This window comes from Sceloporus undulatus, chromosome 6, assembly GCF_019175285.1.
Source record: "Sceloporus undulatus isolate JIND9_A2432 ecotype Alabama chromosome 6, SceUnd_v1.1, whole genome shotgun sequence".
NCBI classification, from domain to species: Eukaryota; Metazoa; Chordata; class Lepidosauria; order Squamata; family Phrynosomatidae; genus Sceloporus; species Sceloporus undulatus.
Genome location: NC_056527.1, coordinates 3,617,227 through 3,631,454, shown reverse-complemented (window position 1 = coordinate 3,631,454; position 14,228 = coordinate 3,617,227). Strand labels below are relative to the sequence as shown.

General features: G+C 42.5%; 1 protein-coding gene across 2 annotated transcripts in view; it reads right to left on the bottom strand.

Annotated features, from left to right (window-relative positions):
* Nucleotides 1-14,228, bottom strand: part of NBEAL2 (neurobeachin like 2) — a 122,669-nt gene that overhangs the window by 20,758 nt on the left and 87,683 nt on the right. For both annotated transcript variants that reach the window (XM_042472582.1, XM_042472583.1), the window contains 13 exons: nt 12,812-12,961; nt 11,299-11,456; nt 9,903-10,027; nt 8,558-8,675; nt 8,246-8,403; nt 6,559-6,692; nt 5,608-5,715; nt 4,858-4,953; nt 4,592-4,716; nt 3,715-3,855; nt 2,950-3,080; nt 2,118-2,227; nt 1,028-1,145 (listed from right to left, as the gene is read on the bottom strand). In XM_042472582.1, coding sequence (XP_042328516.1) covers nt 1,028-1,145; nt 2,118-2,227; nt 2,950-3,080; nt 3,715-3,855; nt 4,592-4,716; nt 4,858-4,953; nt 5,608-5,715; nt 6,559-6,692; nt 8,246-8,403; nt 8,558-8,675; nt 9,903-10,027; nt 11,299-11,456; nt 12,812-12,961 — 1,672 coding nt within the window. The remainder of the gene's footprint in view (nt 1-1,027; nt 1,146-2,117; nt 2,228-2,949; nt 3,081-3,714; nt 3,856-4,591; nt 4,717-4,857; nt 4,954-5,607; nt 5,716-6,558; nt 6,693-8,245; nt 8,404-8,557; nt 8,676-9,902; nt 10,028-11,298; nt 11,457-12,811; nt 12,962-14,228) is intronic.

Below are 14,228 nucleotides of genomic sequence, written 5' to 3'. Positions count from 1 at the left end.
GATGAGAAGAATCTCTTTTCCTGTAGTTTGAATCCATTGCTCTAAGACTTCCTAGCAGGTGCTGTGATGGCTGATGTAATTAAGAGGGCAGGCATCCAAAGACGCCAGCGGCACATGGAGAACCTTCACATCTAAAGATCTTTGTTTTGAATGGATAGGCATAAGCAAGGAACAGTGAACACCTTTCTTTTGATTAATTTTGATTGCACAACTGATATTCTGATAAGAGAGAATAAAGGAAGCTAAGATAAAGCCGCAGATTAGATGGCCTTTGGGCATGTCTCCTCCCATGAAAACCATTGTCCTGGTCAACCGGGCTGTTCCTGGTAAACTGACAGACTCAAAGGCTGATAACCTGCCCAAACTTGCTGAAAAACAGTACTGATAAGATAAATATCTAGGCTATATATAAAACAGATATATGTAATTATGAGTATAACAGATGCCTGTTATAGATGCTTATGGTTACAACGGGCACTGTTAAAATTTAACAATGCTCAGTATTAACCTCTGAATGCCTGTTCAGAGCTATTTACTTCCTCAGCAGATGAGACAGTACTCTTTGATGGATAGATGATTATGGATATGATACAAGGGACCAAATTCTGCACATGTAAAAAAATTGTATGTACAGCGCTGTGTAAATTTACAGCACTTTATAAACAAAGGTTAATAATAATAATAATAATCTCTGTATAAAGCCCTAACAAACACTAGAGACAGTTTGAAAGGACCTGATGATGATGATGATGGCTATATGGCTGAATTATACTGTTTAAGAGGGTAATAGTTATATATGTATTGACTATTAGAAAGCCTGTAAAGAGATGCATAAGGTTCAGTCCTTATGAAAAAGAGCTTATAAAAGGGAAACATCTTAATTGCGATATGATTTGTTGTAATGAATTTATTAGACCATCCATGCAATGTAATGTAGTAAGAGAAGAGTAAGAGCAAGGACCACCACACAAGTGTTTAAAAAAGATTCAGAAACAACAGTGGTTGGATTTTCAGGTTCCCTGCTTACCTTCATATGTGCAATAATAGAAGACGTTCAGGGCTTCCACGGCTGCAGGACCTCTTTGCTTGTACCCGAAGATTAAGTCAATCCACTCATGGAGATGAGCAGACACATACTCTGATTCCTGCCATGGACACAATGTCAATAACCATAGATCAGGCTCGCTTGACTGCTTTCCTTCCCTCAAATAACATCACCATGGCACATTTGTACAATTATTCCTGTCCAGGAGGCTGCACATTTACCAGAAGCTGAAATGGAGGCTACAGGACTTCTGAGTCTTTCAGGAACACATGATAAATTTGTAAAGCCTAACGCAAGTTGGTAGTCCTATTTGTGAAGCTGCCTGTTACCAAAACCTCAGGGAGTTCTTTCTGTAAAACTGAAAGGTTTTTAACAAAAATCTAACATTCACGGTAAGAAGGGAAGGCCTGCTTGAATATTTGCTTGCACTCATTATTACGGTCACAGACTAGGAAAGATGGCCTCCAAAGAAAGAAGAGCTTTGGCAAATTTAGTTTTTGGACTACAAATCCTGGATTCCTTCCATCATTGGCCACAATGGCTGTGGAAAATCTACAAGTTCTATTCACAAGAAAGATCTTTCCTAAGTGCAGACAATGGGCGCCCTGTCATTCTCAATTCCACTGTGAATAATTTCCTCTTAGCTCTTAAAGCTGTCAGCATTAAACAGAAATAATGCTAAGTATTTTGTTTTGTAAACCGCCGTGATCATAGGAACGGCGGTATATAAATAAAATGTCAATCAATCAATGTCAAGTACGGCTGCAGTATTATTATTAGATGGTAATTATCTCCCACTGGTTTAGTGGTTTTGAGTGTGCGCTTGACTAGGATTGTGGCAGACCAGGGTTCAAATCTTTGCTGAGCCATAGAAACCCCCTGAACCAGGGCAAGTCCCAATTCTCAGCCTTCAAGGAAGAGAATGGCAAACCTTGCCTACAGAATCCCAGGACAGGGCTGCCATAAGGGTCAATGTTGACTTTAAGGCACATAACAGCAGCAAAACAAATGATGTATCAGATTTCCCCTGCTGGTCATGCCTATCTCCATTATGCAGTTCCACTCATCTTACCAGGGCTTTTCTGTGCTTGTAGATAAAGTCTTCTGGGGACTTGGCCCATCGGGGAAGGATGACATCCCCCACTTTTTCATTCGACATCTGAAGAGAGCCCAGATCAAAGCCTGCAAAGGGGGCAGAAGGAAGAGAAGTAGGGCAATATGGCACTGAAGACCTTCTAGCTCCTTCTCTCCCTCTTCCATCACTTTCTCTGTTTCAGGGAACTAACATTTACAAATTGCAACTCCAGACTTTATTAGACTTAAAAACCAAAGAATCAGTGTTCTGTACCACTCATAAGCAACCTACTACACTATTCACTGCATCTGACCTATGCACCTTAACAGCCATTACCCCAATTTACATTTCCCAACAAAGGCAACAAAGGCAAGATGGAAAAAGTAACATCCAAACTAAAAGCTGCAAAGGGAAAACCAGTAAGTGGCAATTTCTGGCCAATTGTGTTTATTTCTTCATAATTAGGAAAAGTTCTTTCTCTCCCCCAATAGCTATGTCCATCTTTGGAGGGATGCTTTCTAAGAGATGGAATGGCGACATTCCCAAACTGCTATATCCATGGGTTACAATGAAGATACATTGCCTCTTTAGGATTTGGAATACACCTTAATCAAAAATACAACATAACAATTAAAAAGGATCTTATCTTTGTACTTGACTTTATGGATGCCTTTAAAATCATGTGCTATGTTCTTCCATATTTGAAAATTAAATTAAATTAAATTACAAAGCAGGGAAAAAACCCTATCCTTGGAATCTGTCCGGCCAACATAGGTAAGCTAGCTGGCCAATGGGTCTGAAACCATCTTGTCTTGTTTTTTCCACTTACCATTCTGATTTTCCAGGAAGTCTGTAAAATAGAAGAATTCTGGGATTAGCTCCTTTACATCCACAGGGTTCTCCATGCGGGCTTGCCAGGCAGCCGGAACAGAATGAAACTGCCGGTCAGAGCAGTCAAACCTGCCGGCATAATACAGGACATGAGATACTGAAGTTTTTAATGTCAGGCTGCAGGAGACCACAGAGTATGTGACTGACACTTATAAGATTATATTGTGTGTGTGTGTGTGTGGTCTCCAAATACATAACAAGACAGGCTTCTGTAGTATCCTGCTGCACAGAAGAGGGACTAGACTTGCCTGGCAGGCAGCCTATCTCTCAAACAACCACTGGCAATCATTTTACCATGTGGCCAGATGCAATGGATGACGACTTCCAGGCCATGAGTGAGAGGTAAATGACTATTTCCAAGCACCTCTACTCCAGCAAGACCTTGGGCAAGTTACTTAGTGTTCTGTGGCCTGTCTTCTGAAAAATTGGCCAATAAAAATAATCAGGAAAAAATATCTGAAGTGGGAAAAGGTAAGGAAAAAAGGGAAGTCAAGATTGCATGCAATCCCAGATTCCCTGATTGGAAAGCAAGGTTGGGAATGTGTTGTCCCTCCTCTTGTTCTTGGGAGTGTAATTCCCAGTAATCCTAGCCAGTGAAATGAAACTGTCCAGAAAGTGTCAATCATGTCATGATGTTACGGCTTGGTATGGGCCCCGGGAAGTAAAAAAGTCTTCTGCCAAAATCCACGTCTCTTCTGCTTACCTTCCACTTTGCAGCTGAATGTGTAGAGTAGTGAAGGGCTCCGTGCGGATCAGGTAGTGCATGACACCTGCAGCGTTGGAGTAGTGGGTGCCATAGTGGAACTTGTCAATCATGCCTGTGGGATCCTCAAAGCTCTCATACCTGAAATCAGGAGAGGGAAACACAGCACACACATCCAGCTAAGATTTAGATTTGCCATGGGAAGTGCATTACACATTTCGACCCTTGCATTCCTGCGTCGTCATTCCCATATTACAGATGGACACCAGATTTGGGAGGTCAATGCTTAGTCCTGACTGTGATATATCAGGACCTTCAATTCCATGATCCAGATGTGTGGGATGTTTAAATGCCCTCCAACTCTCAAGTATCAACAGTGCTGATGAGAAGTAGCATACATTATTCTTTTTCAGCCACTGGGGGCAAGTCCTGAATATCCCAAAGGGAAGAGGACTAACCACTGTTCCCCCAAAGTCACAATGTTGACTCCATTCCAAGAAGCAGGATATTCTCAGGCATTGAGGGCAGATGGGGGACTGCATTGGACCACCAGAGGTGACTGGGGGATGCCGCCCTCTACTATTTTACTTTTAAAAGTGTTGTGTTCCTAAACTGCTTCCAATACCCCTTAAGGTGATTTTGCCACATTCTGGGTCACTCCAGGCAACTGTAAGCCCAGGAGAGGAAAGAAAGCAGAAGATCAATTTCTGAATCAATTCCTTTTAGGGAAAAAAGGAAAGCTTCTCCTGGGACCAAAAAGTGATGAAATTGCCCTCTGGGTGCATTAGGGGGCAAAAACAATGGGGTGGGGGACCAGATGTAGCCCCCAAACTGCACCTTCCCCCCACCCTTGATCTAAAGAAAGCAATGCACTCACTTTTCCTTAACATCTTTAGCGTGTCTCTCATTGGCTACCCCAATGGGCTTGGAAAGATCCCGGAACACAGTAGGGTTGTTGAGATCTAGGGTCTCTGAGACGTAATCCTGCAGGATCCACGGAAACTTAACAGAAGAGAGAAAGAACAGCCTCTGGTTTTGCGTGCTTCATTTGGAGGGCAGGAGAGGAAATTATTTCATCCAGCACTTGAGGGTCAGGTTCAAAGCTTCCCTCCCTGCTGCTCCTGGCCCTCCTCGGTTGCTTACCACGGGGTACTGGGAAAGATCGTTGTAGGTCCGGCCCGCAATAGTGTTCAGCTGCATGAGGTATTCAAAGTTGGAGATTTCTCTGTAAACCCATTTCTGCAAAATGAGGATGAGATACTCATTGAATGGACTGTAATAAAGCATTCCAGTAGACCAGCCTAAGGCCACTCGAGGATATTTCATATCAAAAACCTAGGCATGAGATGATTATTATTAATTTTACAAAATGGCCAGAGCAGGATGGGTTAACAGAAACAGAAAGTGAGCACAGATCACCTCCTGTTCATTTTCTGTCTCAAAAAAGGCATCTCTTTTTGGATGGGAGAGGGCAACACTTAGTGGAAATACCCTCTGTTCTCTAAAAGGCATTCTGGAGCAAAATAAATTTTTTGGAATTTTTTTGCAATTTTTTGGGTGATCTCTGAGGGGTTTTAGGTGACTGCAAAAGATGGTAGAAATGGCCTCCACACATCCTAGAATTCATTTTGTGGCATTTTGTGAGGGGAAAAAAAGACATTGGGACCTCTGTAGGACCTGTGGGCTGCATTGTGCCCACCCACCCCTGATATAAATGCTCTAGAATTGAGATGAGAAAAGGAGGTTTTAATTAATGTGTTTTGGTGTTGTTCATTGTTGATCTGTTGTTGTTCCCCACCTCAAACTGTGAGATGAGGCGGGCAGGAAATGGTGGTGGTTATGATGATGAGCAAAATCAATTGCTGTGAAAAGGCAGATAGGAAAACTCCCCACCTGAGTCAAGCCTGAAGCCTTCAGCAATTCCTGTGGGGAACGGCTGGCGAAATAAATTTGATTCGGTGGCCGCAGGCTGAGGATGGAAGAGTACACCTTGTTTCTAACCTGTGGAAGGCAAATCAGTGGTGAGAGATGTAAGCAAGTGGCTCCCCAAGGCAGGTCCTTGCTTAACTGGCCTGTCAAAGAGCTGTTCCTTATTCTTCTAGAACATGGTCACATAGCCCAAAAAACCCACAAGAAACTATGGATGCCTGTCATGAAAGCCTTCGACTTCACAAAGTCATACTTGCTTTGGTTTTTTATAACACTTTTTCAATTAGAATCACAAAATACCAACTCTCCCAAGCACATATAGGATTGAATTCACATATCAAAGCTTCAGTCCAACATTCACCATCCAAACATACATAAAAGGCATACACAATGTATAACATATAATAAACTAGCTATACACCCCAGACATACAAAACACATCACACATACAACATATGTAACTTGTAATACACATAATAACACTTTTTTCAAATAAAATCTATTCCTGTTGCAATGGTGTAGTGGTTTGAGCACTGGACTACAACTCTGGAGTCAAGGGTTCGATTCCCAGCACAGCCATGAAATCAACTGGGTAACTTTGGGCAAGTCTTATACTCTCGGCCTCCGGGGAAGGCAATGGCGAACCTCCTTTGAACAAATATTGCCAAGGAAACCCCACAACAGGTATGCCGTAAGGTCATCATAAGTTGGAATCAACTTGAAGGCACACAATACAAATGCAACATACCCCACACATACCAAAAAAAAAAAAATCACACTTAACAACACATGTAACTTGTAATACAATAACCATATTTTTCCAAATAATATCTGTTCGCATTGTAATGGTTGCTTCGTGTTGCATTATATGTACATACTTTCCAACTAAGAAGCCAAGAGAAGGGAAAGGATTACCATCTTTTTGAAGTTGAGGAAGTAATTTGCCTGGTCAATGAAGAAGAACTCCAGGGCTGACCGGCGGAGGTTGTAGCGGCGGAGGTGCAGTTCCCGGAGCTGCGACAAGGGACGCTTGAAATCATAGCCGATTCCTGAGTAGGACAAACAGAAAGTGCTTAGGTTTTCAAGCACAGAAAATTCAAGGACTTGTTTATTTGAGGCAAAACCTTTAAAAAATTATTCCAACAGGCTTTTGAGAATTAAATGTCTTTAAAGAAAGTGCTGTACCATTTCTAACTGTACTGTTTTTAAACTGCTTTTTATTGTCGCTAATTCTATATGTTAAATTCCTCTTAATGTCATTGATAGTGCAAATCTATTTTAATGTTGGCTTTTTGTGTGCATAAACCATATTGGTTTTCATTTGTAAGCTGCTTTAATTTCTGGTTTGGGGGAAAGGATGGGTCTAAGTTTAGCTGATGATGTGATGGCAATACCAACTATGATAATAAAGATATATACATTATATTATTATATTTAAAAATAAAAATAAAAAACACCCAGCAAACCGTGAAACCAATGGTGATTGTTTGTTGTTGTTACTATTTCTTGGATAGAACCAGAATCATTTAAGGTCCAAAATTCTATTTCAGAGGAAGGAACTGCCAAAACCATCTCTGAAGTTTCCTTGCCTAAAGCTGCATCTACAGTGCAGAATTAATGCAGTTTGACATTGCCTTAATTCTAAGATTTGTAGGTTTGGGAGAAACTCTATCAGAATAAAGTTCTGGCACCACAACAAACTACAAATCCCAGGATTCCATAAAATGGAGCCATGACAGTTATAGCGGTGTCAAACTATATTAATTCTGCACTGTGGCAGCAAGCTAAGTCAAAAGGTATCTTGAACGAACAAGCACACACAACTCCTGGTGCATTGTGAAATTGAGATAATAATAACAATAAAAACAACAACAGGAGGAGGGGTGAGGAGAAAGAAGAGATAATGGTAGTAGTAGTAGCAGAAGGCAAAGGAGGAGATGACATTCCAGCTTGGCTTTCTGTGGTCTTTTTGTCAGTCTAGTGGTAGCCGAGGTTCAGGCATCAAGAGCAAATTCTTGTTTCCTTCTCTGAGGTGCCACCAGCCACAGGTTTCAGACCATGGTTGTTAAATGGAAAGGTGACAGGAGGACACTTGTATGTACAGAAGCAGGGCAGGATGATCTCACAGATGTTAGCTGAAGTCTGTTTGAGTGGGGTTGACTCAGACTAACTATATAGTCAATCTCTCCAGGCATTATAAACCCAGAATGGATACAAAATGAGAAAAATGGAGACAGTGTGTGTGTGTGGGGGGGGGGGATTGTGGTAGCAAATCATTCCACACTGAAGAGGTTCTTGGATTGCAACTCTCAGCATTCTTCATCATTGGCTCTGCTGGCTAGGGCTGCTGGGAATTGTAGTCTGACATCTAGAGGGTTGCCTTATTCTAACCTTTGGACTAGCAGAAGAACAACAAATGAGACAGAAGAGGGGTCAAAAATGAACCTAAGCACCCATCCACAGATGAGAACACAGACCTCTGGTGCATCTCCTTCTTGCAAGCCACATACTATCACACATGGGTCCCTAAACAATTAACCTGATCGATTTGTTGATCTGCAGCTGCAGTGCCTGCTTAGAGGAGGACTGCCCTTGCCATTACCTTCCTCAGTCTCATCCTTCTCGCTGCTGCCATCATAAAAATAGATGTGCTGAGTAGTGACTTCCAGGCGTCCTGGGATCACAGCCACAATGGTGATCAGTTCACAGTCTTCTGATATCATCAGCTTCTCGCGCTGGCTTTGCTCCTTGGGCTCCACGCTGGAAGAAATGGAAGGGTTAGTAGGACATTAGCTGGAGGACAGCTGAACAGGGATTCTGCTTCCTCCATTCTAACAATTTTGTTAGAAGGCTACCAAGAGAAGCCCACTTTCCCACAGGGAGACATGTCAAGGAGTTTGTACAAAGGACTTACTGGTTGTCCAGGAAGGAGAGGTCTTCTTCCGCCAACTGGTCATCTTGCATCTCACTGACCTTTGCCTCCTTGGCAACTGCTAAGGGGAGCGACTCTGCTGGGCTGTGCCAGTCAGCACCTGGGAGGAAAGGGAGGCAAAGGCAAGGATCAGGGACTGCATTGTGACCGTAGCCATGGTGGGCAAATGGAGCTGCCAGAGGGACAGTAAGTTTATTAAACAGAAGGCTTCCTCTGAAACATTCTTTGGAATTAACTACCACTATCTCTCATGCATGCTGAACAACTATGTTCTGCAAGGAAATCTTACCAATGTTGAAACAATGGATTTGAAAAGACCAAAAGCAAAAGGTACTATAAATAAGCAAGTAACACAAAATATAATGCAACAGAAAAGAGGCTAAGAGAAAAGAGTAAGTGAGAAAGGAAAAGAGAGCATCACAAACTAAAACTAGCCTTATGAAGACTCAACAATTGATTAGGGCAATACACACAGCGGAAGATCATCTCTATCTCAGTAGCTCACCTTTAAGCCTATAATGGTCATTAAACCAATAATGACTCAAGGTACAGATCTTGTTCCTATTCCAACAACCAATGCTTTGTCCTAATCTTAAGACATTAATAGCTCTTGCTCTCTGCATATTGTTGTTCTCTGGATCAGCCCCAGCTGTCACAGCACTCCAGCTCCCAACTTACAAGTAAGTTAGTAAGTTCATATACAAAAATGCATAGGGTTGAGAGCTAATAAAATCCATTCCTGATTGGAGCTCTCTTTTCATTTTCTTAACACTGCTTGATTTAGCATCATCACTGCAAGAATTACAGTGCTAACAGCTAACACAGAGGTAGCTCTGATACTTCATTTTTGCAAAGGTGGGAGTTGTTTTGCTGCATGTTCACACAAGCATCATTTAAGGTAGTGGTGGGAATTGCACAGTCCTCCAGATGTAAGACTTCAGAGCATAGAGGGGTGGTGGGGTTTCCTCCTCTAGACATCTTCAAAGAGAGGCTGGACAGCTACCTGCCGTGAATTATCTCGCTAAATTTACTGCATTAGCAGGGGGTTGGACTCAGTGGCCTACAGGGCCTCTTCCAATTCTAAGACTCTATTTTTGGCACCTGCCAAGTCAGAAGAATCATGCACCTTCTGCATCAAGTGCTGCTTTTAGCCTTGGATGTTCCAGTCTTGGCACCTACTGTACAGTGGACAGAGCGTGGATCAAAATAGCCTTCCAGGATAGAATTGATATCTAAATCCTTCCTTGGTGACTTAATCCTGTGTTGGCCCTAAATGCCAACTGTATCCAGAGAGCTGTCTATTGTTCCTAGGGAGGGTCTGCCTTACCTAGATTGTCCCGAAGAGCGCTCGCCTCCACGTGGCGGTCAAAGTTATAATTGGGTACCAGCTTTAGCCTCATTCGTGAGTAGGTCTCCACGCTTGACAATTTCCAGCATGTATCAGGAGGATTCCTGCACCAAGACACAAGGACTGATTAAGAATAAAATCCTCCCCTCCTCAAAACCCTGACATGGAGAGGAAGATAAGACTCAAACACCAAAAAGGTGTGTGTCAGAAGCAACTTCAAACCAAGCCTGACAGCTGAGTCTATGAGAAACAGACCTGGTCAAGGCTTTCTCGCTATCTGGCTCCTTTTCCTTTAATGCAGAAAATGCATGGGATTCTTCATGTTCTATGGAGCCATGGCCTCATCCTGAGAGAGCAAAAGGAGCCCTGCTGAAACAGGCCAAAAAGACTTACCAGTCCTTTGTTCCCACACTGGCCAATCAATTGCCTTTGGGAAGCCCACAAGCCCACCTTGAAGCCAACAACACCCTTCTGTTCATTTTATCAGCAGTTGGGATTCAGAAACATATTCCATATGTGTGCCTGCCTTAGGATTTTCTGGGGGGAAGGTCCTCTGTGTCCTCATTGGAGATGTCAAAATACCATGTGAGGAGTTGGCAGAGGGCATTCACAGATGTGGCACCCCAAATGTGAAACACTTGGAGGCTCAGGTAGTGCCAACACTGGTTTCATTTAGGCACAAAGAAAAAACATGGCTGTTTATTGCCTTTGGGCCTCACTGAGCTATATCAAAATACCCATACACATGCTTCTAATATTGTTTTAATCTTTTAAAAGATTAAGGTGATCTGAGGAAGTCATGTGTAGACTCTCGAAGTTGTTTTGTGGTCCTTGACCCCACTGGATTATCTAGACTGTCCTTTTTCAAACCCAAAAAAGGTGGATTCTGTCTCCTTTTCAGGAGTAGAATTTAAAGATACAGTATAGCCATGTTAGTCTGTGGAATCAGTATGCAGAGAGATCTTGTAGCACTTTTGAGACTAACTGACATAAAGAAGTTGGCAACATGAGCTTTCATAGTCTACGAAAGCTCATTCTGCCAACGTCTTTATTTCAGTTAGTCTCAAAGGTGCTACAAGACCTCTCTTCAGGAATAGCAATTCATCTTTTAAATATGCTGCATGTAGCCTCATTAAAATATCATATTTGCTTTTCAAAACCAGAACTTCAAGCCATTTCCAGTTTTGTTTTGTTTTTATTTGCTTTCTTTTTTGGCCCTGAGAGACCTCAGAGGTAGAAAACTGGCCCCTGGACCTGTCACAGTTCCCACCCTTGCTTGAAAAGAATAGCAACTCTAAGCTAATATGTTTGGACGTGATATAGTAAAGAGAGATGCAGCTCAGCATGGAGCCACAAAGAAAAAAGATGCCATTACCGATCAGCCCATGCCGAGCGCCGGGACGTAAGCAAGCGCCGCAGTGCCTTCCATTGCTTCAGGACCGTGTTGTGATGGTTGTTGACCTGCTTCAGCATATTTGTGTGTCGGATGTTCTCGTACTTTGCCCGCTTCATTACCGGTTCCAAAATGAGCTCCTAGCAAAACAGGAAAGCCAAGGGGGCCAGGGAAGGAGAACAGGCACCAGGGTGAGGATGGGTGGGAAATGGACAAGTGGCGTCCAGCCCACAGGTGGGTGGATGGGGTTGGGTGGGGGATCTGCTGTTGAGCAAAAGAAGGTGTGGTGACCCACGGGACAGAAAGGGAAGAAAGAATCAATAGGTTGACACTGGAACATTCATCTGATGAAGTATTTTCAAACTTATCTGTGATTATAGTTTTTTGTGGGCTTTTTGGGCCATGAGGTTGTATTCTAGAATAATTTTTTCCTGACATTTCGCCAGCAGCTATGGCTGGCATCTTCAGAGAGTGCTGGCATGGAAGAGATCGGGGTATATAAACTGTTGGTTGAGGGGAAGCCATTTGCATGTTGATCTGTGTATTGTTCTGCTGTTGAATGGCAAAGTCTCAGGGTGTCTATTTAACTAATGATCCATTGATTAATGATCAAATTGCTTCCCCTCCACCAACAGTATATAATGTATATCCCTATTCTCTTCCATGCCAACATTCTCTCAAGATGGGGAAAAACTCTTCTAGAACATGGCCTCATAGCCCAAAAAACCCACAAAAAACTATGGATGCTGGCGGTAAAGCTTTCGAATTCACATTATCTATGGCCCTTTTCACACGAGGCATTTACTGAGTGGATATCATTGCCAAACGCTCCAGAAGCGCATAGGTGGGATTGCCGGTTGCACTTCTGAAGCGTCATTGAGGCATTTTGCTGTTCTTCTGTCGACAAATTGTTTGTGAAGCAGCCATTTCTGTAATAACGGGAACTTCTGTTATTACAGAAATGGTTGTTCTGTGAACAATTCGTCGATGGGAGAAAAACAGGATGCACTGCAGTGACACTTCAGAAAAGCGACCGGTGAGCCAACCTCCATGCATCTGGAGCGTTTGGGGAACGATATCCGCATGGTAAGTGCCTTGTGTGAAAAGGGCCTATGACTGCATCTTCATTAATGCAATTTGACAGCACTTTAACTACCATGGCACTGTGATATGGAATACTGGGGTTTGTAGTGGCATCAGAGCTCTCCGACAGAGAAGGCTAAATATCTTACAAAACTACCAATCCCAGAACCCCAAAGCATGGAGCCATTGCAGTTAAAGTGGCTTCAAACTGCATTAATTCTGGTGCACATAACAACTTATTTAACCATAAGGGCGAGGAATTTTGTTTTGCTTTTGGAAGGAACCAATTCTCAGGATTCTGTGTCAGTTGTCAGACTGGGCTAAACGCAGAGGAAACTTCCATGGGCTGAGACTAGAGGTGCAAATGACCCACACGAACCTCTCCAAACCCAAACCCACTCCCCTCATCTACCTGGAACTTCCTCCTGCTCTCAGCTTTCTCTTTCTCTCTCCTCTGGGAGCTGCTCATCAAGGCGTCGTAACAGGAGTTCCAGAAGTTCGACATGTGGTCGTGACTCTTGGCAAACGTGTCCATTTCAAACTGGGCCATGGTGGGCTGCACCTGGGAGAACCAGCAGGGAAAGTCAGTGGGAGCAAGAGGCAGAAGGAACAGGGGGTTCCAAACGCCCAGGCATGCCCTCCCCACAATTATATTTGAACTGGTTTTGATGACAATGCTTCTCAAACAAGAAATTCTAAGGACAACAGTCCCATAAAAAAGGTTCCTTTCTTCTGCTGAAAAGGGTCCTCCATGGGGTCCCACCAATGCAAGTAATTATTATTATATTAATATATTATGGGAAGACATGAACGAGGGACTTCTCTGCTGTGACATTCCAGCTATGGAATGTCTTCTCCTTGGAGGACTGGCTGGTGCCAGCGTTGGCATCATTACAGTGACAAGTTAAAACCTGATTCTTTAGTAAAGGTTTCGAGGACTAGATTGTGATGTCCTGCTTCACTGCATATGGTCTGAAATTTTCTTAAATTACTTCACATAGCTTTTAACCTTTTAAATGCATTATACGTTGTTATAAGTCTTCTATTATTTATTTATCTGTTCTTTGCAGACCAGTCTGTCTTTTGATACAGACCAGCTGTTTTAAAATCGAGAACCTTTATTTTCCCAAAAGGAAGTGATTCAGAAGTCCTGTTGCAGGAAGAAAAAAAGTCTCTTCTGGTCCTAAAACAGCACAAAGAGGGCCAAAGCCATAAAGAAATTGTCCCCATGCCCCAAAAACAGTGGGGAGGGGGTCAAAATAAATGCAAAAATTGTGGTGATGCGGTTCTCCCTTGGGATCCCAATACAGCCACCTCACCCCCCAATAGTTTCCAATCTGTGATTTAAAGGATAGGATGAAGGGCTGGGCAAGGGTTTGTTAGCTGGCTTTCAATTCTAGCAGATGTATGGTTTTGACCTACAAAACCCTAAGTAGCTTGGGTCCTTTCAGTAGCAGACAATAACTACAGATAAACTAACATCCCCTTTTATTCACAATCCCCCAACCCCCTATAAAAATACTTCCCATTTCCCTCCAATTGTCTTTATTATATTACTTATAAAATACACCCCTAACAGTAACTACAAAAGTATTAATTCTAAATGATCCCACATTTCTCTGTTATCTAATACAGTATTTCTCTTTGTATTAATTCTAACTGCCTCCTTAATGCTCATAAGTCAAACCCTTACTTGCTAATTAGCTTACTTGCTGTTCACCGCTATGATCTTTGGAATAGCGGTATATAAATAAAACAAATTATTATTATTATTATTATTATTATTATATTACTGAGTCTTTGACATTTTATATATTCCGCAAATGGAC